The sequence below is a fragment of the Nerophis ophidion genome, linkage group LG10 (assembly GCF_033978795.1).
Source record: "Nerophis ophidion isolate RoL-2023_Sa linkage group LG10, RoL_Noph_v1.0, whole genome shotgun sequence".
NCBI classification, from domain to species: domain Eukaryota; kingdom Metazoa; phylum Chordata; class Actinopteri; order Syngnathiformes; family Syngnathidae; genus Nerophis; species Nerophis ophidion.
In genome coordinates this window covers 3,497,937-3,523,504 of record NC_084620.1, presented here as the reverse complement: position 1 = coordinate 3,523,504, position 25,568 = coordinate 3,497,937, and the positions used below count along the sequence as shown (strand labels likewise).

Sequence of the window (25,568 nt, the reverse complement as noted above, 5' to 3'; positions counted from 1 at the left end):
AGTCGTTTATTTTTCAACAAGCTTTTAGTTATTTTTATATCTTTTTTTCCCAAATAGTTCAAGAAAGACCACTACAAATGAGCAATATTTTGCACTGTTATACAATTTAATAAATCAGAAACTGATGACATAGTGCTGTATTTTACTTCTTTATCTCTTTTTTTCAACCAAAAATGCTGTGCTCTGATTAGGGGGTACTTGAATTAAAAAAATCTTCACAGGGGGTACATCACTGAAAAAAGGTTGAGAACCACTGGTGTGATTAATTGATTGATTGATTAATCTATTGGTTTATATATTTTGTATAAACTAGAATATCAGATTAGAGCTGATTCTTCAAAAAGCAATTATTTTATTTTGGTGGTCTGTGAATTACTTAAAGGATGTAGTAGCAGCTTGTGTGAATGTGGCGTGTTTGACATTTAGTTTAGTTCACTTTTTCTCCGCGGCTCTTTTCTCTGGTTAGTTTGTGGGACGAGAGAGAGGAGCTTGTTTCAACCAAAGACCGGGAGCAGGTGGGTCCCCGTTTAAAATCCTTTTCCCCAATTCACTCACGTTCTTATCGATATACAAAAATTTGGTGAATATGTTAAAGTATTGTCATTGGCATTAGTGTGTGTGTGTGTGTGTGTGTGTGTGTGTGTGTGTGTGTGTGTGTGTGTGTGTGTGTGTGTGTGTGTGTGTGTGTGTTGTCACTACCCTTCAAAAAGTAAGAAAAAAAAATGCGAAAGTTAAGTTTTGTCTCCGGGCTTCACGGTGGCAGAGGGGTTAGTGCGTCTGCCTCACAATACGAAGCTCCTGCAGTCCTGGGTTCAAATCCAGGCTCGGGATCTTTCTGTGTGGAGTTTGCATGTTCTCCCCGTGAATGCGTGGGTTCCCTCCGGGTACTCCAGCTTCCTCCCACCTCCAAAGACATGCACCTGGGGATAGGCCCCTCCCACTTCCAAAGACATGCACCTGGGGATAGGTTGATTGGCAACACTAAATTGGCCCTAGTGTGTGAATGTGAGTGTGAATGTTGTCTGTCTATCTGTGTTGGCCCTGCGATGAGGTGGCGACTTGTCCAGGGTGTACCCTGCCTTCCGCCCGATTGTAGCTGAGATAGGCGCCAGCGCCCCCCGCGACCCCACAAGGGAATAAGCGGTAGAAAATGGATGGATGGAAGTTTTGTCTCCAGTCAGTGATCCACGTTACTACTGTTACCATGGCAACCTGCAGCATTGTGACCCGCATCCTAGGAGTGCAAGCATGAGCATGCAACCTCGAAGAGTCCGCCTGAAACCGTGGCTTCTGGCTCAAGTGGACAGCGGCCGATTCCCCGGTCTTCATTGGCTGAACGCCGAGCGCCGACTTTTCCAGATCCCGTGGAAACATGCGACACGTCACACGCCAACATGTGAAGATGATAACACCGTCTTCAAGGTCAGAGGGTTTTTTTTTTTTTACTGTCAAAGCACATGTCTTCATTCAGAGTTAAAATGTAAAACTTGAAGAGAAAACAAAACCAAACCTTGATGTTGTTTCAAGTTTCACTTCTTCAAAAATCAACTTCCTGTTTGGCTGAACTACCGCCGTGGTGACTTCCTAGCTTCGATTTTTTTCCTCTCACATGACTTCAGTTGAAAAGCTCTCTTTATGACGCCCTGTAGGCGTGGGCTCTTGAAACAGGAAAATTCCAGGAAGGCGTGGACGAACCGGACCCAGCCAAGTGGAAAGCCAACCTTCGTTGTGCGCTGAATAAAAGTCGAGAGTTTCAACTCAAGTTTGATGGCACCAAAGAGATGCCAGTCGAAGCCTATAAAATTTATGAAGTTGTTTGCACGGGTAAGGCCGAAAACACGTTCTGGACTTTTTGTGCTTGTCAACTTCCTGCACCAAACAAAATGTTCATTACAGTTTGTTTCCTGTTTTCAGATGCCACAGCAGATGACGATGAGGTAATCCATCCATCCATTTTCTACAACTTATTCCCTTTGGTGTCGCGGGGGGCACTAGTGCCTATCTCAGCTACAATCGGGCGGAAGGCGGGGTACACCCTGGACAAGTCACCAACTCATCGCAGGGCCAACACAGATAGACAGACAACATTCACACACTAGGGACCATTTAGTGTTGCCAATCAACCTATCCCCAGGTGCATGTCTTTGGAAGTGGGAGGAAGCCGGAGTATCCGGAGGGAACCCACGCAGACACGGGGAGAACATGCAAACTCCACACAGAAAGTTCCCGAGCCCGGGATTGAACTCAGGACCTTCGTATTGTGAGGCAGACGCACTAACCCCTCTGGCACCGTGAAGCCCACGATGAGGTAATGCTTTGTCAAAATAAATAAGAATATTAAAAACAACGTCCAGAGAGACCTCAAGGGTTTTGGTAATCTGTTCGGTGGCACAGGGGTTAGTACATGTGCCTCACAATACGAAGGTCCTGAGTAATCCTGAGTTCTATCCTGGGATTGGGATCTTTCTGTATCAATCAATCAATCAATGTTTACTTATATAGCCCTAAATCACTAGTGTCTCAAAGGGCTGCACAAACCACTACGACATCCTCGGTAGGCCCACATAAGGGCAAGGAAAACTCACACCCAGTGGGACATCGGTGACAATAATGACCCAGTGGGACGTCGGTGACAATGATGACTATGAGAACATGTTACTGTGAAAGATCAATCCATAATGGATCCAACACAGTCGCGAGAGTCCAGTCCAAAGCGGATCCAACACAGCAGCGAGAGTCCCGTTCACAGCGGAGCCAGCAGGAAACCATCCCAAGCGGAGGCTGATCAGCAGCGCAGAGATGTCCCCAGCCGATACACAGGCAAGCAGTACATGGCCACCGGATCGGACCGGACTCCCTCCACAAAGGAAAGTGGGACATAGAAGAAAAAGAAAAGAAACGGCAGATCAACTGGTCTAAAAAGGGAGCCTGGCAGCTGAGATAGGCTCCCGCGACCCCAAAAGGGACAAGTGTTAGAAAATGGATGGATATTTTGAGGGTTTGTTGAAAAACGAATCAATTTTTCTGTTGTTGACACCCAAAAATATTGACATAAAACACTTTTCGATAGATAGATGGATAGATCAGTGGTTCTAAACCAGGGTTCGATCGAACCCTATGGTCCAAACACACCCGACTCTTCGTGTAAATACAAACTTCTCCCTGTTGGCATGTTGCGGATACGGCAACAGCTGATTGAGTTGCAGGTGTGTCATTTGCTGTGAGTTTATGTACTGTCTTAGTTTTGTTGTTTGAACAAGGTGATGTTCATGCACGGTTGATTTTGTGCACCAGTAAAAAAAATATGGTAATACTTTAGTATGGGGAAAATATTCACCATTAAATAATCGCTTATTAACATGCAAATTAGTAACATATTGGCTCTTAACTAGTCATTAGGTACTAATTAATGCCTTATTCGGCATGGCCTTATTATAACCCTAACCCTATAACCCTAACCCTAACCCTAACCAAATAACTCTAAATTCAGTCTTTATTACTTAGAATATGTTCCCCTAGTGTCCAAAAAACTCTAAATTAAGTCTTTGTTACATATCATATGTTCCCCATACTAAAGTGTTGCCAAAAACACACAACTTTGTCTTAAATTTGAAAAAAAACATTTTATTTTTCACTAAAGAAGGGTTCAATGAATGTGCATATGAAACTGGTGGGGTTCGGTACCTCCACCAAGGTTAAGAACCACTGATATAGATAGATAGATAGATAGATAGATAAATAGTACTTTATTGATTCCTTTAGGAGAATTCCCCTCAGGAAAAATAATAGTTATCATTTTATACACAGAAAACCATGCAAAATAATGAGTATGTTCCGATCCATCGACCGCCAATCAGTATTGGCTGATTTCCGTGAAAAAAATATCCATCCATCCATCCATCTTCTTCCGCTTATCCGAGGTCGGGTCGCGGGGGCAACAGCCTAAGCAGGGAAACCCAGACTTCCCTCTCCCCAGCCACTTCGTCTAGCTCTTCCCGGGGGATCCCGAGGCGTTCCCAGGCCAGCCGGGAGACATAGTCTTCCCAACGTGTCCTGGGTCTTCCCCGTGGCCTCCTACCGGTTGGACGTGCCCTAAACACCTCCCTAGGGAGGCGTTCGGGTGGCATCCTGACCAGATGCCCGAACCACCTCATCTGGCTCCTCTCCATGTGGAGGAGCAGCGGCTTTACTTTGAGTTCCTCCCGGATGGCAGAGCTTCTCACCCTATCTCTAAGGGAGAGACCCAAACTCATTTGGGCCGCTTGTACCCGTGATCTTATCCTTTCGGTCATGACCCAAAGCTCATGACCATAGGTGAGGATGGGAACGTAGATCGACCAGTAAATTGAGAGCTTTGCATTCCAGCTCAGCTCCTTCTTCACCACAACAGATCGGTACAACGTCCGCATTACTGAAGACGCCGCACCGATCCGCCTGTCGATCTCACGATCCACTCTTCCCTCACTCGTGAACAAGACTCCCAGGTACTTGAACTCCTCCACTTGGGGCAGGGTCTCTTCCCCAACCCGGAGATGGCACTCCACCCTTTTCCGGGCGAGAACCATGGACTCGGACTTGGAGGTGCTGATTCTCATTCCGGCCGCTTCACACTCGGCTGCGAACCGATCCAGTGAAAAAAATATGTGATCGGCCAATCGATTACGTGACGCCTTTCAATGCTGATCACAAAAGTCGATGGCCTCTGGCAGACCCTGCATTTATTTTTGTTCCCCCAGTGGACTAGCATATAACTGCATTGCGGAAGATAAACAATTTTTTTTTTACAATCACTTGAGGACGAGGCTAAACATGTTACACAGCGAGTAAGAACAAGCAGGAGTAAACAAGAAGGCATACTCGTTTCTAAGCCAGCTCAACAGCTAGCTTGAAACAACACAAAAAAAGAAGTGCTTTGTAAACTTTAAGAAGTACGGGTGGAAGTGTCTACTAACAGGAAAATACATGCAAGGGGAGGCCGGATTGATCCATATTCAGAACTAGTTTAAATATTGTTGATATTGTTAGACTGCCAATGTCACTCACCAAAAATAAATGACAAAAACACAGTTGATCGGTTTGATTGATTGAAACTTTTGTTGGTAAATTGCACAGTACAGTACATATTCCGTAGTAGGGGTGTGGGAAAAAATCGATTAGATTTTGAACCGCGATTCTCACGTTGTGCGATTCAGAATCGATTCTCTTTTTTTTTTAATCGATTTTTATTTTTTTTAAACAATCCAACAAAACAATTCACAGCAATACCATAACAATGTAATCCAATTCCAAAACCAAACCTGACCCAGCAACACTCAGAACTGCAATAAACAGAACAATTGAGAGGAGACACAAACACCACACAGAACAAACCAAAAGTAATGAAACTAAAATTAATATCATCAACAACAGTATCAATAGTAGTTATATTTTCAACAAAGCAGTGATTAAAAATCCCTCATTGACATTATCATTAAACATTCATAAAAAAAAAAAAAAAGAACAATAGTGTCACAGTGGCTTACACTTGCATGGCATCTCATAAGCTGGACAACACACTGTGTCCAATGTTTTCACAAAGATAAAATAAGTCATATTTTTGGTTAGTTTAATAGTTAAAACAAATTTACATTATTGCAATCAGTTGATAAAACATTGTCCTTTACAATTATAAAAGCTTTTTACAAACATCTACTACTCTGCTAGCATGTCAGCAGACTGGGGTAGATCCTGCTGAAATCTATGTATTGAATGAATACAGAATCGTTTTGAATCGGAAAAATATCGTTTTTGAATGGAGAATCGCGTTGAATCGAAAAAATCGATTTATAATCGAATCGCGACCCCAAGAATCGATATTGAATCGAATCGTGGGACACTCAAAGATTTGCAGCCCTATTCCGTACAATTGACCACTAATTGGTAACACCCGAATACATTTTTCAACTTGTTTAAGTCGGGGTCCACATTAATCAATTCATGATAACGAAATCAACAGCAAAAAACCATGATCGGAACGCATATGAATGAAAAGGATGAAGGAAAGCTCCCTCCAAAACTACTGAGGACAGCCGCCACACCCCATACTTGCCTTGATTGTTTGACCAGACTTACCTCAGCAGTGTGGTGCTTTCAGTGACACTCTAGTACAGGGGTGCCCACACTTTTTCTGCAGGCGAGCTACTTTTCAATTGACCAACTGGAGGGGATCTACCTCATTTATATATATCATTTATATTTATTTATTTATGAAAGAGACATTTTTGTAAACAAGTTAAATGTGTTTAATGATAATACAAGCATGTGTAACACATATAGATGTCTTTCTTTCACCAAGACAAGAATATAAGTTGGTGTATTACCTGATTCTGATGACTTGCATTGATTGGAATCAGACAGTAATGATGATAACGCCCACATTTTCAAATGGAGGAGAAAAAAAGTTGTCCCTTCTGTACAATACCACATGAAAGTGGTTGGTTTTTGGCATCTAATTCATCCAGCTTCCATACACTTTACAAGAAAAACATTGGCGGCAAATTCCGTAGCTTGCTTGATTGACATTCACGGCACCCGAGGGTCTTGTGAGATGACGCTGGCTGCTGCCTGTTCATTATTATGAAAAAATGACAGAGAGGAAGGCGAGAAACACTTTTTATTTCAACAGACTTTCGCGCCGTCCCTTCCGTCAAAACTCTAAAGGCCGACTGCACATTTCCTATCTTCACAATAAAAGCCCTGCTTCATGCTGCCTGCGCTAACAAAATAAGAGTCTCGGAAAGCTGGCGTGCACAAGTGATGTGCACGCCAGCTTTCTGAGGGATCGCTTGTGCACGCCAGTTTTCCGAGACTCTGTATTTAGTTAGCGCAGGCAGCATGAAGCAGGGATTTTATTGTGAAGATAGGAAATGTGCAGTCGGCCTTTAGAGTTTTGACGGAAGGTACGGCGCGAGAGTCTGTTGAAATAAAAAGTGTTTCTCGCCTTCCTCTCGGTCATATTTTCATAATAATGATCTTGCAGCAGCCAGCGTCATCTCACAAGACCCTCCGGTACCGTGAATGTCATTTAAGTGACGTCTTGGTGAAAATTGATGATCACTCATTTTTAGGTCTATTTTTTTTAAAAGCCTGGCTGGAGATGGACTGACACACCCCCCGCGGTCGACTGGTAGCTCGCGGTCGACGTAATGGGCACCCCTGCTCTAGAAACACTGACTTTCAGGCCTTGGTGGACGTTCATCTGACTAGTACATGCACCGCCTTTATTTGGTTCTATGGTGGCTTATTTTGTATCCGTACTCAACAGCTGTGTTTTTGGTGAAAAGTTTGTACCAAAACCGAATAACACTAAAGTCGGTGCATATGAAAACCGAGGTATGAGTTATACTTGATTTGTCTACATCTACACTTTAAATTGTGTTTCAGATACCAAATCTGACAGAGCTGACAATAGGTGAGTAAAAGTTTAATGTCATAGAAATAGAGATGATGTTGTCTGATACAATGTCTTGTCAGATTCCAGGATCCGTGACTCTGGCTCTGTCACATCACTTCCACCTCCCCCCAGTGATTTGAGCCAGTTTTGTGCCTCCACCAGCGAAACATTTGCGCGTTTTCATCCACTCACCTCTGAGCCAATGTTAGATGGGATGAACTTAGATCACACCCCGAATGAGGCGTGTGCTGTGGTCCAGGGTCATGTTGTAGACCCTCCAAACCTGCTCAGCAGCATTCCATGTGAGTGATGACTTTTGAGATCAAGATTAAAAGTTGTCATAGGACCTGCAGGAAGGATGAATGTGTGTTCATTATGCAATCTAATTGGACATTGATAGCCAGAACAAAACATTAAAGCAGTGTTTCGTTTTGTGTTGCCGCAGTAACTGATCTGGATCTTAAGTTCCAATACCGCGGCCGGGCAATGGGTTCTCTGACTGTCAGTAACCCTCAAGGCTGCCGGCTGTACTATGGACAACTAGAGCCCAACCCAGAGCAGGTGGAATTGTTTGGACCAGTCACCCTACAACAGGTCCGGTTTCCGGGAACTTCTGAGATCTTGAGTCAGAAGCAACGGGAGTTCACAGAAGCCCTCCTGAACGTGATGGATCGTGGCCTAATCCTAGAAATCTGGGAGCAGGACATTTACGCTTTACGCCTCTGTCAGTGTAAGGTGTTCTGGTCTGGACCGGGTGTGCCTGATCAGGGCCAACCCAATCGGTTAGAGAGGGAGAGGAGAGTCAGGGTTTTCAGCCTCAACGACTTCCTGCAAGGTGACAAGCCTAAGAAACTAAAACTTTGATCAGATTTGAACTTTTGTGTAACACATTTCCTCTTCAGGACTGATCTTATACCAGAAGGGTGAAGTTCCGAATGCCCCCCCTTTTGAGATCTGCTTCTGCTTTGGAGAGGACTGGCCTGACATGAGACCCAAAGAGAAGAAACTCATTGTGGTTCAGGTTGGTGGGAGGAGCTTAGGTCAGATGGTTAAGATTGCGATGATCCGGTAGTTTCTGATTCAACATCACCTTTCAGCATTCACATGTAAAATGTATGAGAAACATTTTATGTTTCAATAACTTTACCTGTTGAAGCAATTGAAGCTTGTTTGAATTAAAAGGCCTACTGAAATGAGATGTTCTTATTCAAACGGGGATAGCAGGTCCATTCTATGTGTCATACTTGATCATTTTGCGATATTGCCATATTTTTGCTGAAAGGATTTAGTAGAGAACATCGACGATAAAGTTCGCAACTTTTGGTTGCTAATAAAAAAGCCTTGCCTGTACCGGAAGTAGCAGACGATGTGCGCGTGACGTCACGGGTTGTAGGGCTCCTCACATCCTCACATTGTTTACAATCATGGCCAGCAGCAGCTAGAGCTATTCGGACCGAGAAAGTGACAATTTCCCCATTAATTTGAGCGAGGATGAAAGATTTGTGGATGAGGAAATTTAGAGTGATGAACTAGAAAAAAAAAAAGTAAAAAAAAAAATTCTGATGTTTTTAGACACATTTACTAGGATAATTCTGGAAAATCCCTTATCTGCTTATTGTGTTACTAGTGTTTTAGTGAGATTAAATAGTACCTGGAAGTCGGAAGGGTGTGGCCGCGGGTGTGTTGACGCCAGAGTCTCTGAAGGAAGTAACGAAGCTGCAGCAGGACAGAAGCTCCACTGATCTCCTGACTTATTACCACAATTTTCTCACCGAAACCTGCTGGTTGACATTTGGTCGGGATCCATGTTGGCTTGACCGCTCTGATCCATAGTAAAGCTTCACCTCCGGGAATTTTAAACAAGGAAACACCGTGTGTTTGTGTGGCTAAAGCCTAAAGCTTCCCACCTGCATCTTTCTACTTTGACTTCTCCATTATTAATTGAAAACATTTCAAAAGATTCAGCAACACAGATGTCTAAAATACTGTGTAATTATGCGATTAAAGCAGACTACTTATAGCTTGGATCAGGCTGGAAAATAATGTCCGCTACAACCCGAGACGTCAAACGCACGAGTCATCATACTGCGACGTTTTCAACACGACACTTCGCGGGAAATTTAAAATTGCAATTTAGTAAACTAAAGCGGCCGTATTGGCATGTGTTGCAATGTTAATATTTCATCATTGATATATAAACTATCAGACTGCGTGGTCGCTAGTACTGGGTTTCTGTAGGCCTTTAAAGAAGACCCCATCTTCTCCTCTTTAGGTGGTTCCTGTAGTGGCTCGCATTCTAACAGAAATGTTCTCCGGAGAGCAGAGCTGGTCCATTGACAGTATCCGACTGCAGATCTCAATCCCAGATGTGAAGGACCAGACAGTGGAGCAGTTCAAAGAGCTTCAGAGACTCCTCCAGAGTCAACATGTCCACGCGCACTGGACTGACACTGTTCCCTAAAAAACATTCAAATCCCTTAGAACCGGTCCTGGGGAATCAGGTGCTTAAGGCGTTACTTAGAAAACCACAATCGCCCAGACAGTTTTAGCTAAACTGTATTATGCTAATGTTTGTACTAATATTGATTATCAAAGTTTGGTCCAAATATGAAGGTTTGTTGGCGTTTGTCCTAAAAATGACCATGATGCTTTAGTATTTTAACCAATAGTTTTTTTTGCCTGCATTCAAAGACTTATAACGTACATTTTTTATAGGTTTTGCTTAATGGCGCTTTTCTGTTAGTTTTGTGTTCATGTTGTGCAGGTTGTAGTGCGTATGTTTTGATAATTTAATGAGTGGTAGGTGAATCTTTCAGTAACTATAAATTGTATGATGAACAACCAGTAATTCCAAATATTACAGAATGTACGATCATTTGACTTTTTAGCTTTTAGCAAACATTGCACCCTGCACGCCACCTGATGTTGTGCATTGTCTTTGAAACCAGGTGGGGGCGATGTTCTGCCAGTGACAGCTTCTATTGAAGGTCAAACTGCAATAGTTTCTTAACCATTGTTGGGCAGCCTCAGCCCCTTGAGGGCCTACAAAATCGATCAAATGTGGTCAGTATGGGCCGCGGCGGGACTTTTGTGGCAGTAATGACAATATCAAATAATCAGTCTGGAGCTCAAGTCACAAAATTTTCATAAGCACAAAAAATCTGATTAAAGTTATGAAGCTACATTTTCATTTGCACTTTCATTTTATTCACAGTTTAGTTAGGGAACCGTGTTATAATTTAGCTATAATGTATTTATTTTAGGACTGCATAGTGGTAAATTTGTTTTTATTTTACTTTTGTTGGAGTCCCATTCTATGTAGTATATTTGATTACTATTTATTTGTTTAACAGTCTGATCTAAGCCCTGATAATAATCTTTGATTAAAACTTGGTTTCATATCCTTTCACAAGGTTGTATACTGTAAGTAGATAATATATAATTATTGAATACAATTCAAATCGAGAGTAAGATTACTAATTTAATGTTGATATTTAAGTGGGCTTTGACCCCCTCTGTAGTGGTTGAAGTTGTGCCACAAGGTCAAAAAGGTTAAGAACTCCTGATATAAACTATAATATAAATTGCAATAGTAGTTAAATATAAATGGTCATTTCTGTAACAATTGATCCTAAGCAACAGCAAACTGGGTATCTACTATTATGTTCCTCAATGTACCATGATTTTAAGATTCAGGTATGATAATTTGTCACACTGGTGAGTAGACAGATAAGATTTTTTTTAAGTTAGATTAATTAAAAGTCTGGAGAGGATTAATTTCTCTTAATCACGATGAAATATCTCATTTAAATAATTATTAATGGTGTTTATTTTGCATGAGAAAAGAAAGTATAGAAAGATTGTAATGTATGCACACCTTACATGTTTTTTAAACACTTTGAATGTTCATGCATCGGTTTTTATAAGCAAACATTTACCCACATTAATGTGAACCTGTAAAGATTGTGTGTTATCAATGTGCTATTTTAAGCAGAGCAAAGAAAACTCCTTACTGCAGCATGTGCATAATGTTTATTTTCTTTGACTGTTCTATTTTTTCCCCCCCAAAATTCTCATGCAGGGGGCCAACGTGTTTATTGTAGGAAGTGTCAAATGGGCCAGAAATAAATGTATTTTCAATTAGTTAAATGAATGTGTCTCTGATTTTGACGACTGGGTTTGACGGATAAAATGAATTAAAGAAGCTGCCATACAAGTTCATTAAATAACTATTTAAATGTTTCATGAAATCGTGAATGACATTGTGAAATATTTACATTTTTTAAATATTTAAATAATTAAAAAAACATTAATTAGTTAAATAAATTAATGCAATTTACATTATACTAGTTCAGTGGTTCTCAAATGGGGGTACGCGTACCCTTGGGGGTACTTGAAGGTATGCCAAGGGGTACGTGAGATTTTTCAAAAATATTCTAAAAATAGCAACAATTCAAAAATCATTTTTAAATATATTTATTGAATAATACTTCAACAAAATATGAATATAAGTTCATAAACTGTGAAAAAAAAATACAACCATGCAATATTCAGTTTTGACAGACAGATTTTTGTGGACATGTTCCATAAATATTGATGTTAAAGATTTATTTTTTGTGAAGAAATGTTTAGAATTAAGTTAATGAATCCAGATGGATCTCTATTACAATCCCCAAAGAGGGAACTTTAAGTTGATGATTACTTCTATGTGTAGAAATCTTTATTTATAGAATCACTTGTTTATTTTTCAACACGTGTTTAGTTATTTTTATATCTTTTTTTCCAAATAGTTCAAGAAACACCACTACAAACGAGCAATATTTTGCACTGTTATACAATTTAATAAATCAGAAACTGATGACATAGTGCTGTATTTTACTTCTTTATCACTTTTTTTCAAACAAAAATGCTTTGCTCTGATTAGGGGGTACTTGAATTAAAAAAAATTCACTGAAAAAAGGTTGAGCACCACTGTACTACTTCATGACACATTCAATAAGACATTCATCATTTACTTCCAAATTGTATTCATTAATTTCACATTTAATATTGACGTACTTATGTCATTCTGTGACTGTCCCATTTGATCTGCCTGTCCTTGCGGGAGCAACTGGACATTTGGGCATGTGCGTAGCTAACACAAGTTGAACAAACTCCCTGAAATGCATTGCCAGAGACCTTGTCACTTTCTCATCTCAAAAATATTGATTAAAATAATTTTGATAGCCTTGAATACAAATAACACAAATCTATGTCCATACATCAGGGGTGTCATTGAGTTTCCTTTAAGTCCTCATAATTCAATTTATATCTCATGACACACAATCTGTATGTAATATGGCTTTTAATTTTTTGCGGCTCCAGAAAGATTTGTTTTTGTATCGTTGGTCCAATATGGCTCTTTCAACATTTTGGGTTGCCGACCCTTGATCTACAAAGATACAAATACCGTATTTCCTTGAATATATAGTATGCGCCTGCCTTGAATTACTGCCGGGTCAAACTCGCTTCCCAAAATAATTAGCGCATGCTTAGTATTACCGCCTGGTCAAACTTGTGACACTTCCTCTGTCATCATTTTCAAAATAAAGGAGGCTGATTTCACTACCGGTAATTTGAAATCGCATAAAGGGAAGAAGATTAAGAGCTATTCAGTAGGATTTAAGGTCCAAGCTTACATCACACTCAAATTTTTACTGCACGCCTTTGGTAAGTGCCGGAGTGAGAAGAGGTTTTTAAAAAATTAGCATATGCTTACTTTTACCGCATGCCTTTGGTAAGCGCAGGAGTGAGAAGAGGTTTTGAATTAATTAGCGCCCCGGCGGCAATTCAAGGAAATACGGTAAATAATTGCTACTCTGACATCTAGTGGACGCATTCAGAACAGCTGTTTCTTTCATTCAAAAATGTTGGCTCATTTTTATACTTAGCAAACTCATTCCGCGGGCCGCGTAAAACCTGTTCCCGGGCCTGATCCGGCCCACGGGCCGTATGTTTGACACCCTTGCCATACATTGTATTTATTGGGTAATGAGATTTTATTTCGTCTCGTTCACGAGTAGGGGGGGGGATTGGATCGTGAGATCGACAGGCGGATCGGTGCGGAGTCTTCAGTAATGCGAACGTTGTACCGATCCGTTGTGGTGAAGAAGGAGCTGAGCCGGAAGGCAAAGCTCTCAATTTACCGGTCGATCTACGTTCCCATCCTCACCTATGGTCATGAGCTTTACAAGCGGCCCAAATGAGTTTCCTCCGCCGGGTGGCGGGGTTCTCCGTTAGAGATAGGGTGAGAAGCTCTGTCATCCGTGAGGAAGTCAAAGTAAAGCCGCTGCTCCTCCACATGGAGAGGAGCCAGATGAGGTGGTTCGGGCATCTGGTCAGGATGCCACCCGAACGCCTCCCTAGGGAGGTGTTTAGGGCACGTCCAACCGGTAGGACCCAGGACACGTTGGGAAGACTATGTCTCCCGGCTGGCCTGGGAACGCCTCGGGATCCCCCGGGAAGAGCTAGACAAGTGGCAGGGGAGAGGGGAAGTCTGGGCTTCCCTGCTTAGGCTGCTGCCCCCGCGGCCCGACCTCGGATAAGCGGAAGAAGATGGATGGATGAACGGATGGATGAAGATTTTATTTTCAAAACAGAAATGATAAACAAATGAAACACTAACTGTTTTATTCAGACGATGATATAAAGACAGATATATGTTGAGTATAATTAGATCAATAAATGCATAAATGAAAAGAATAGTTATCATTTTATACATGCAAAATACTAGAGATGTTTTGATCGATCGATCACCAATCAGTATTGGCTGATTTCCGTGGACAAGTTGCCTCCTCATCGCAACAACGCCGACACGTCAAATGAAAATATACTTGGGCGGGTTTGAACATTCATATTGCATCAAGTCCCAATCTAACTGCTGTGATAAAAAAAGTCGCCAGGTGGTTCGGGCATCTGGTCAGGATGCCACCCGAACGCCTCCCGAGAGAGGTGTTTAGGGCACGTCCAACCGGTAGGACCCAGGACACGTTGGGAAGGCTATGTATCCCGGCTGGCCTGGGAACGCCTCGGGATCCCCCTGGAGGAGCAAGACGAAGTGGCTGGGGAGAGGGAAGTCTGGGCTTCCCTGCTTAGGCTGCTGCCCCCGCGGCCCGACCTCGGATAAGCGGAAGATGATGGATGGATGGACGGATGGATGGAGATTTTATTTTCAAAACAGAAATGATAAACAAATGAAACACTAACTGTTTTATTCAGACGATGATAAAAAGACAGATATATGTTGAGTATAATTAAATAAATAAATGCCATTAAATGAACAACTGAAGAAATCGCCGAAAATGTGATTACATCTTTGCTCTGCTCTTCGACTCATTGAGAGCGGAACGAATGTTCTTGTCCGTGTTTCTCGACGGCTCGGCACAGTGGATACACGCGGGAAGCCCGTGCGAGATGGCGGTCAGCACACAGACGGTCTAGGATTTGTTAACAACCACATAGTTAGTCGCATTTCTTCCTTATCGAGCTCCTGCTTCGGTCCCGAGCAATGGAGGGCGGGAAACCGAGCTTGTCGCTGGTCTACCAAGCTGTCCAGGCCCTGCACAACGACCCGGATCCGGCCGGGAAGGAACGAGCTTCGGTGTGGCTGGGAGAGCTGCAGAGATCGGTAGGAAAATGGGAAAGACCGGGGTCAGATCTGGTGGGCGGCGGGTGACACTAAGGTGGTGCCGGCCTGGTTTTAGCCGGACATTTATACGACGCTTGAATATTTTGACGCCCTGCCCCAAGAGTTGCGGGGAAGAACTGCGCAGCTGTACATGAGCCTGTTAGCATAGAAGCTAAGTTAGTCAGCGACTAATGAATGAATCACAACAGTGGTTGCTCACTGGCTGGTTTTCTACCTGGCGACTTTTTGTCACAGCAGCGAGATTAGGACTTGATGCAATATGAATGTTCAAACCCGCCCAAGTATATTTTTATTTGACGTGTCGGCGTTGCTGCGATTAGTGGGGCGACTTGTCCAGGGTGTACGCCGCCTTCCGCCCGATTGTAGCCGAGATAGGCACCAGCGTCCCCAAAGGGGATAAGCGGTAGGAAATGGATGGATGATTGGTGTCAATCCAGTCCACTTTATTTATGTAGCACATTTAAACAACAATAATGTTTCCAAAGTGCTGCACAGCCATGTTAAAAACAATATTATGCTCCAACAATGACTGAATAAAAATGAATAAATATAGAAATAAATATGATTAAAACACCTCCAAAGACATGCACCTGGGGATCGGTAGATTGGCAACACTAAATTGGCCCTAGTGTGTGAATTTTGTCTGTCTATCTGTGTTGGCCCTGCGATGAGGTGGCGACTTGTCCAGGGTGTACGCCGCCTTCCGCCCAATTCTAGCCGAGATAGGCACCAGCGTCCCCAAAGGGGATAAGCGGTAGGAAATGGATGGATGATTGGTGTCAATCCAATCCACTTTATTTATGTAGCACATTTAAACAACAATAATGTTTCCAAAGTGCTGCACAGCCATGTTAAAAACAATATTATGCTCCAACAATGACTGAATAAAAATGAATAAATATAGAAATAAATATGATTAAAACACCTCCAAATACATGCACCTGGGGATAGGTAGATTGGCAACACTAAATTGGCCCTAGTGTGTGAATGTGAGTGTGAATGTTGTCTGTCTATCTGTGTTGGCCCTGCGATGAGGTGGCGACTTGTCCAGGGTGTACCCCGCCTTCCGGCCGATTGTAGCCGAGATAGGCACCAGCGTCCCCAAAGGGAATAAGCGGTAGGAAGTGGATGGATGATTGGTTTCAATCCAATCCACTTTATTTATGTAGCACATTTAAACAACAATAATGTTTCCAAAGTGCTGCGCAGCCATGTTAAAAACAATATTATGCTCCAACAATGACTGAATAAAAACAAAAAATAAATAAATATAAAAACAATATAAAAATAAATATGATTAAAACACCTCCAAAGACATGCACCTGGGGATAGGTAGATTGGCAACACTAAATTGGCCCTAGTGTGTGAATGTGAGTGTGAATGTTGTCTGACTATCTGTGTTGGCCCTGCGATGAGGGGGCGACTTGTCCAGGGTGTACGCCGCCCTCCGCCCAATTGTAGCCGAGATAGGTACCAACGTTCCCAAAGGGGATAAGCGGTAGGAAATGGATGGATGATTGGTGTCAATCCAGTCCACTTTATTTATGTAGCACATTTAAACAACAATAATGTTTCCAAAGTGCTGCACAGCCATGTTAAAAACAATATTATGCTCCAACAATGACTGAATAAAAATGAATAAATATAGAAATAAATATGATTAAAACACCTCCAAAGACATGCACCTGGGGATCGGTAGATTGGCAACACTAAATTGGCCCTAGTGTGTGAATGTTGTCTGTCTATCTGTGAGGGGCGACTTGTCCAGGGTGTACGCCGCCTTCCGCCCGACTGTAGCTGAGATAGGCGCCAGCGCCCCCCGCGACCCCAACAGGGAATAAGCGGTAGAAAATGGATGGATTGATTAAAAACAATTTTAAAGGGTAAAATCAATTAAAACAGTAAAATAGAAATCGAAAAGTATAAAAACACAGAGGACAACAGAGGACCACACAACTCACGTAGTGTTAAAAGCCAAAGAATAAAAGTGGGTCTTAAGACGAGACTTAAAACACTCCACTGTGGAAGCAGTTTGAACATGGAGGGGCAGAGTGTTCCAGAGCTTAGGGCCGACCACAGAGAAGGTCCTGTCTCCCCTGGTCTTAAGTCTGGTCTTGGGCACCGCGAGCTTGAACTGGCTCTCGGACCTCAGAGCGCGCGCAGGAGTGTAAATTTAGATGAGATCCGAGATATACTGAGGTGCCAGTCCATGTAAAGATTTAAAAACAAACAGCAATGTTTTAAAATCAATTCTAAAATGAACAGGGAGCCAGTGCAAACTCTGAAGAATTGGGGTTATATGTTGGCATTTCCTGGCCCCTGTTAAAAGTTGTGCTGCCGCGTTCTGGACTAACTGCAACCGGGAGAGAGCTTTTTGACTAATGCCAGCATAAAGTGCAATGCAGTAGTCCAAGTGACTTGAAATAAAAGCATACACGACTTGTTGAAAAAGGTTAAAAGATAAAAAGGGTTTAACCTTTACTAAAAGACGAAGGTGATAAAAACACGATTTTAAAACGGCATTGACTTTTTTGTCAAGTTTAAAATCGCTGTCTATAGTGACGCCAAAGCTGGTGACTTTGGGACGCACATCATTTTGCAATGGTCCCAAGTCAGTGAGGGCCGGACCAAGTTGTATGAGCTGAGTGTCGGCGTTGCATTGCAGAGCTCGCTGTGTGTGTGTGTTCGATAGCTTGTCACCCAATCAAACATTTTACCAGCAAATACAGTTTCCCCAAGTTCTGTACAAAAAACAGCAAATAGTTGAAACTCAATTAAACTCTACTTGTTCCAATCAAAACGCGAATCCTATTAAATCATGTAAGAGCCAAGCGTTTAAAATAGCATAGGGTGAAATAATAAAATAAATAAAAATACTCAAATAAGTACCCCCTGTGAACATTTTGTTAATTCAAGTACCCCCTAATCAGAGCATGGCATTTTTGGTTGCAAAAAGTGATAAAGAAGTAAAATACAGCACTATGTCATCAGTTTCTGATTTATTAAATTGTATAACAGTGCAAAATATTACTCATATGTGGTGGCGTTTCTTGAACTATTTGGAAACAAAGATATGGAAATAACTAAACACTTGTTGAAAATAAACAAGTTATTCAATTATAAATAAAGATTTCTACACATAGAAGTAATCATCAACTTAAAGTGCCCTCTTTGGGGATTGTAATAGAGATCCATTTGGATTCATTAACTTAATTCTAAACATTTCTTCACAAAAAATAAATCTTTAACATCAATATTTATGGAACATGTCCACAAAAAATCTAGCTGTCCACACTGAATATTGCATTGTTGCATTTCTTTTCACAGTTTATGAACTTACATTCATATTTTGTTGAAGTATTATTCATCCATCCATCCATCCATCCATCCATCCGTTTTCTACCGCTTATTCCCCTTTGGGGTCGCGAGGTGCGCTGGTGCCTATCTCGGCTACAATCGGGCGTAAGGCGGTGTACACCCTGGACAAGTCGCCACCTCATCGCAGGGCCAACACAGATAGACAGACAACATTCACACTCACATTCACACACTAGGACCATTTAGTGTTGCCAATCAACCTATCCCCAGGTGCATGTCTTTGGAAGTGGGAGGAAGCCGGAGTACCCGGAGGGAACTCACGCATTCACGGCGAGGACATGCAAACTCCACACAGACAGATCCCGAGCCCGGGATTAAATGCTGACTACTCAGGACCTTCATTTTGTGAGGCAGACCTACTAACCCCTCTGCCACCGTGAAGCCCCCAATCGAACATTTTGCCAACAAATACGGTTTCCCCAAGTTCTGCACAAAAATCAGTAAATAGTTGAAACTCAATTAAACTACTTTTTCCAATCCAAACGCAAATTAAATCATGTAAGAGCCAAACATTTAAAATAGCAACGGGTGAAATAATAAAATAAATGAAAATACTCAAATAAGTACCCCCTGTGAACATGTTTTTAATTCAAGTACCCCCTAATCAGAGAAAAGCATTTTTGGTTGTCATCAGTTTCGGATTTATTAAATTGTATAACAGTGCAAAATATTGCTCATTTGTAGTGGTGTTTCTTGAACTATTTGGAAAAAAAGATATAAAAATAACTAAACACTTGTTGAAAATAAACAAGTGATTCAATTATAAATAGGGATGCACCGATTAATCGGTAACCGAATATATTAGGCCGAATATGGCAAAAAAAGCCACATTCGGCCTTCGGTGGAATGAGTTAAAAACAAGGCCGAATAGTGGCTTGTGACGCAATTTTTTGACGCAATGACGCAATCAACCAACGTGCGGTGACGTTGGGATATGTTGTGTACCTGTATAAGCGTATGAGGTTAAAAGCACACACTTATTGAGATTTAGTGGGGCGTCTGTTTACATTATTAGCATATCTACTGTGGCTAAGCAGACTTTTGCCAAAAGGACAATAATTCATTTGTTGTGGGTTTATCCACTTTAATGCACTTTCTTTTTTTTGGGAATGCATGTTTTGTTTGAAGGCCTAATATAAATGAAAAACTTTGTGCTTTTTTTGAAAAGCAAAGGCTACTGGAATATTTAAAAAAAAGTCAGTATTCAATAAAAAAATTACTTTATTTGAAAAACATGTCTAAATATTTATTCTAGGCTATTTATGCAATATAAAAAAAATTGTGAAAAACTGCATTCATTATTCGGTATTCGGCCTTCGGCCAAGCGTTTGAATTTTATTCGGCTTCGGCCACAAATTTTCATTTCAGTGCATCCCTAATTATAAATAAAGATTTCTACGCATAGAAGTAATCCTCAACTTAAAGTGCCCTCTTTGGGGATTGTAAAAGACATCCATCTGGATTCATGAACTTAATTCTAGACATTTCTTCACAAAAAAATAAATCTTTAACATCAATATTTATGGAACATGTCCCCAAAAATCTAGCTGTCAACACTGAATATTGCATTGTTGTATTTCTTTTCACACTTTATGAACTTAAATTCATATTTAATTGAAGTATTATTCATCCATCCATCCATTTTCTACCGCTTATTCCCCTTTGGGGTAGCGGGGGGCGCTGGTGCCTATCTCGGCTACAATCGGGCGGAAGGCGGCGTACACCCTGGACAAGTCGCCACCTCATTGCAGGGTCAACACAGATAGACAACATTCACACTCGGGCCAATTTAGTGTTGCCAGTCAACTTATCCCCAGGTGCATGTCTTTGGAGGTGGGAGGAAGCCGGAGTACCCGGAGGGAACCCACGCATTCACGGGGAGGACACGCAAACTCCACACAAAAAGATCCCGAGCCCGGGATTTAACCCTGGCTACACAGGACTTTCATATTGTGAGGCAGACCTACTAACCCCTTTTCCACCGTGAAGCCCAAGTATTATTCAATAAATATATTTATAAAGGATTTTTGAATCGTTGCTATATTTAGAATATTTTGAAAAAATCTCACGTACCCCTCGGCATACCTTCAAGTACCCCCAGGGGTATGCGTTCCCCCATTTGAAAACCACTGATATAAGATACCGATGACTGTACGAGTTAAAAGCCAGAAAGAAAAAGTGGACCATTTGCAGCGCTAAAAATAAACTAAAATATGAGAACACCACAAGTTATCAATAGTGGTCTAAGAAAACACATTTAGCAAATGCATGTGTATATTTGTCACAGTAGTTCAACATTGTGAAAATTGCTGATTGGCTCGAAAAGAATGCCGGACATACATAGCTGTCAGTCACGGCTGTCTTGCAGAGACATGCAGTCTTGCGGGAACATTCACAGGAATGATCTCACCAACGAAAGGAATGAAAATGATGCTCTTGTTGCAGTGTTTTGCATAGTAAAAGCAGGAAAATGGCTGGTTTAGATGATTGTGAACTGTTTTAAAGCGTTTGACTATGGGGCCTGTTTTGACATGATGAGACACCGGCTTCTATAGATTGGAGCCAACCCCATGTCTTCCCTGGTCTGAAGTCTCATCAGTTGGAGCTGGGCCTCCGACCTTGGGGAGTAGACTAGTCTGAGGTCCGCGATGTACTGTGGGACCAGTCTATTCATCTTAAAATCAATTTTTAAATGAGCAGGAAGCCAGTACAGGAGACAGGAGTTGGGGCTCTGTGCTCCCTTGTTTTTGGTTTTAGTTAAAAGTTGTTCTGCTGAGGTCTGGATTAACCATAACCTAGTCCAGATGAGATAAAAAAAAAAAACCTGCATTGCAAAGTGTCCAAAAGCTAAAATGACTTGATGTGAGATAAGACATGACATAAACTAAATTTTACAACATTGTTTATTTGTTTGTCCATCTTAAAATGACTGTCTATTGTGGGTGGTGCATAGTTTCTGAAGGGGCTGTAGTCCAACACGGGACTTGTGTGACTTAACAACTTAACTTTTGTCCTCCCTCATTGAGCTTTAAAAGCATGTTGTGCCAACCAAGCCTTGACATCTTTTAAGCACTCATGGAGGGTTCTCAAGGGGGTGTAATAATTTTTAGTGATTGGCGATTTAGAAATGATCTGCATAAAATGTTACAAGATGGCATATTTTTTAAATATTGTACTAAGTGGGGGTGAAGATACAAAACAAAGAAGTTGCTTATGTTGCAAAACACATGTTTCCAAATGTCTTTCCACAGAGAGAGATGGTTGTGAAGCGTTGCAGACAAACAATGTTTGACACAACATCTTGCAGTCCCTTTTATGCCGCTGTCATTAGAAACACTAATCTGTTCAGCTCAGGAGGTGCGTTCAAAGGCACCTCGCGATTTGGTTTGACTGCGATTCAAGGTGCTACGATTTAATTATTGAACTGTTTTTACAGTTATCACAATTTTCGATGCATCTTTTCCCCAACCGGGATTTCTTTTAAACAAGGTATATTTGTCAACATCCTTTGAATACAGTAAACACATTATTAAAACAAATTGCTTATTTTTCTTATTAAAAAATGCTGGAAAATACTTCCAAACAAAATCCTTTATGAATAACTTATTTAAACTAGAACACTAAGCAGAGTTCTTTCAATACAGTCCTCCCTAAAGATGCACCGGAATGAATTTTCTTGTTCAAAACAGACCAAAAATCAAAACAACAAAATAAATGATTATGCCAATTAAGTATTACTACCATTTCATGTAGGGCTACGATTGTGTACTAACCTCACCAAAACCAAGGTATTGCCATCGCACAAATTTAGGGCTCTAACACGCAATTAATAAAATCAATTATATTAATAGGGAAAAAGTTTAGATTTACCGTATTTCCTTGAATTGCTGCTGGGGCGCTAATTAATTTAAAAACTCTTCTCACTCCTGCGCTTACTAAAGGCATGCGGTAAAAGTAAGCATGGGCTAATTATTTTAAAACCTCTTCTCACTCCGGCATTTACCAAAGGCATGCAGCAAACATTTGAGTGTGATGTAAGCTTAGACCTTAAATCCTACTGAATAGCTCTTAATCTTCCTTTTATGCGATTTAAAATTACGGATATTGAAATTAGCTTCCTCCATTTTGAAAATGATGACAGGGGAAGTGTCACTCGTGATGTCACAAGTTTGACGAGGCGGTAATACTAAGCATGCGCTAATTATTTTGCAAAGCAAGTTTGACCCGGCAGTAATTCAAGGCTGGCGCATACTATATGCCCTGCGGCAATTCAAGGAAATACGGTATGTTCTGTTGCTTTGATCAATCGTTTGAGTGTAACTGATAAAAATGCATTAAACCCAGAACAACAGAATTTTAGAGATGTGGTTATCGTTTCATCACGGTTGTTAGAAAAGAGCGCACATGAGAGCAATGGTGTGTAGGTGCTGTCATCAGTGTGACGGTGAACAACGAAAGGATTTATATTTTTATTATTGCGTTAAAAGTTAAATTTTTAATGTTGATGACGTGCATTTATAAAAATAATAAATTAAAGTTATAACAATCAAATCATTTTTATTTATATAAGATATTTTCCCTTAAATATGCATTGAGATTATAAAGTGCTTTATCCGATTACTCAAATAATGAAACAAAGTCATCGATAAATTACTCGATTATTAAAATGATCAATTGCTACATCCTCACACACTTCAATATTTATCCTTAAAAAATAAAGCAATCATTCAATTATGAAAAAATTTACCCCAGGTATTACAAAAATATACAATAAAATAATAATTATCAGGCCAAATACTGAGTACCGTATTTTTCGGACTATAATTCGCAGTTTTTTTTATAGTTTGGCCAGGGCTGTGACTTACACTCGGGAGCGACTTATGTGTGAAATTATTAACACATTACCGTAAAATATCAAATAATATTATTTAGCTCATTCACGTAAAAGACTAAAGGTATAAGATTTCATGGGATTTAGCGATTAGGAGTGACAGATTGTTTGGTAAACGTATAGCATGTTCTGTATGTTATAGTTATTTGAATGACTCTTACCATAATATGTTAGGTTAACATAGCAGGCACCTTCTCAGTTGGTTATTTTTGCATCATATAACCTACACTTATTCAGTCTGTTGTTCACTATTCTTTATTTATTTTAAATTGCCTTTCAAATATCTATTCTTGGTGTTGGGTTTTATCAAATAAATTTCCCCCAAAAATGCGACTTATACTCCAGTGCGATTTATATATGTTTTTTTCTTTCTTTATTATGCATTTTCGGCATTATACTCCGAAGCGACTTAAACTCTGAAAAATACAGTACTATCTTTTTTTATGTGCAGTGTTGTTCAAATAATCAAAACGCAGCTTGAGAAGTTTAAATTTCTGGTGATTAAACCTGACGTGGAGAATGACTTTGTAAAAATGTTCTCTTCTTGATATTTCAACATTGCACATTTTGCAGATCGCTGTCCGTGGGTCTTTCTTAGAAATATTGCCGTACGTCCACACCACAGACATGTCGCCTCTGCTCCACTTCATACTTTGATTGAATCACGGCACATGAATGAAACTCTCCGCGTTCTTTTAATCAGCCCACAGTCTGAGTCCTGCGGACAGAGGCAGATCTTGAAGTAGCAAAAACAAACTAAACAGAACAGGTGAGACGCTCGGAAAGAAGAACAAACATTGGATTTACCGGGGGGGAAATTTAAGTTTTGAAAGCTAAGCTAAAGTGATATACAGAGGAAGAGGAAATATGGGCAGGGGCGTAGCCGCGTGAGTGAAAAATAAGGCAACTTTACTCAACCAGCTGGTGCCTGAGCAGTGGTTATTGCTTTCTTGTATATATTGCATCTGTTTATGCAATTTTGTTGTGTGTAAAAACAACACCAAAAAACTGATATGTCAAAATGCCAAGTATCGGCGCCAATAATCTGTCGATGTCTAATTTATTCACCAAATATCATATTGTGAGAATCGTTTTGAATTTAGAATCAATTCTGAATTGAATCGTAAGCCCATAAATTGGAAATGAATGGAATTGTGAGTTGTTGTAAGACTCACATCCCTAAAATTGACCGAGATAATTTAAAACTGGTGTAAGGTCTTTTAAACTACTTATGTTGTTCCAAACCCAAACCAGTTCTAAACCATTGACAATACTATTTCTTACTTATTACTTTTGTTGTGTGTGGATCTCTGCTACGGAACACATGGGGAAGCTACAGAAGCTCCTGGGCGCAAAAAGCAGGCTGTAGCAAGTGGAGAAAACCTTAGTTGTAATATTATTGTAAATCGTCCACAACAATGAACTTGAATTAATCGATAACAATGTGATATTACTCAAGCTGATATCTACGTGTTAATTCGGCTTTTTTCAAAGTTGTTTGAGCAGGTTAGATGCTTTTGTTGATTTTTGAAGTGTGAGTTGTTTGTGGTGTTGGAACGTCACTTAACAATTTGATTCCCAGATGTATGCGTGGGAGATCTCCGATCAACTGCTGCAGCTCAAACAGGACGTGGAGTCGTGTTACTTTGCTGCTCAGACAATGAAAATGAAGATCCAGACTTCATTCTACGAGCTTCCCCCGGATAGCCACAATGCACTGCGAGACTCGCTGCTGTCTCACATCCAGAACCTCAAAGACCTGTCGCCCATCATCGTAACCCAGGTAACACCAAGCCTTTTGTTCGAATACCTGCTCAGTGGAACGGAACATTTTTCACTAAATTTGTACTGAAGTAACCAGTAATTGTTGAAGAATTCCTGAATTGTGTTAGAGTAACATAAGTTAGAATATACTGAATCACTTTAGCCTACATTCCCTTGGTGAAAATTTGGACCTGTAGGATTATTCGTCAAGAAAACTGACCGTTTTTAAATCGATTGTGATTTTGTGTGTGTTCAGCTGGCGTTAGCCATTGCAGATCTTGCTCTTCAGATGGCCTCGTGGAAAGGATGTGTGCACACTCTCATAGAAAAGTGAGAACTTACACAGTTGCAAGAAAACAAGCATCAATCACTTCTTTATGAATTACAATGTTGCCCGACATATTTTCAGGCTTTTT

General features: G+C 40.8%; 2 protein-coding genes across 4 annotated transcripts in view; both read left to right on the top strand.

Annotated features, from left to right (window-relative positions):
* Positions 1 to 395: 395 nt before the first annotated feature.
* On the top strand, positions 396 to 11,581 carry irf5 (interferon regulatory factor 5). Of its 2 annotated transcripts, none has more exons than XM_061912049.1 (9): positions 396 to 515; positions 1,239 to 1,422; positions 1,650 to 1,824; positions 1,915 to 1,937; positions 7,423 to 7,450; positions 7,513 to 7,734; positions 7,878 to 8,267; positions 8,335 to 8,453; positions 9,705 to 11,581. In XM_061912049.1, exons 2-9 carry the CDS (start codon positions 1,249 to 1,251, stop codon positions 9,891 to 9,893), a joined length of 1,320 nt encoding a protein of 439 aa, XP_061768033.1. In that variant the 5' UTR covers positions 396 to 515; positions 1,239 to 1,248; the 3' UTR covers positions 9,894 to 11,581. The 2 variants fall into 2 exon arrangements, with proteins under 2 accessions (XP_061768033.1, XP_061768034.1); XM_061912050.1 differs by having other exon boundaries at positions 443 to 515; positions 1,219 to 1,422.
* A 3,235-nt stretch (positions 11,582 to 14,816) lies between these two features.
* Positions 14,817 to 25,568, top strand: part of tnpo3 (transportin 3) — a 29,209-nt gene continuing 18,457 nt past the window's right edge. Inside the window, exons 1-3 of one of the 2 annotated variants that reach the window (XM_061912047.1) lie at positions 14,817 to 15,098; positions 24,971 to 25,171; positions 25,409 to 25,482. In XM_061912047.1, coding sequence (XP_061768031.1) covers positions 14,979 to 15,098; positions 24,971 to 25,171; positions 25,409 to 25,482 — 395 coding nt within the window. In that variant the 5' untranslated portion in view covers positions 14,817 to 14,978. The remainder of the gene's footprint in view (positions 15,099 to 24,970; positions 25,172 to 25,408; positions 25,483 to 25,568) is intronic. The other variant, XM_061912048.1, reaches the window with a different exon arrangement.

What these genes read in the sequence shown, in the direction of transcription:
- irf5 (XM_061912049.1), top strand. Translation starts at nt 1,249, where the DNA reads ATGAGCATGCAACCTCGAAGAGTCCGCCTGAAACCGTGGCTTCTGGCT. An exon ending in ATGATAACACCGTCTTCAAG is followed by an intron (nt 1,423 to 1,649) that starts GTCAGAGGGTTT and finishes GACGCCCTGTAG; the next exon opens with GCGTGGGCTCTTGAAACAGG. An exon ending in CCACAGCAGATGACGATGAG is followed by an intron (nt 1,938 to 7,422) that starts GTAATCCATCCA and finishes ATTGTGTTTCAG; the next exon opens with ATACCAAATCTGACAGAGCT.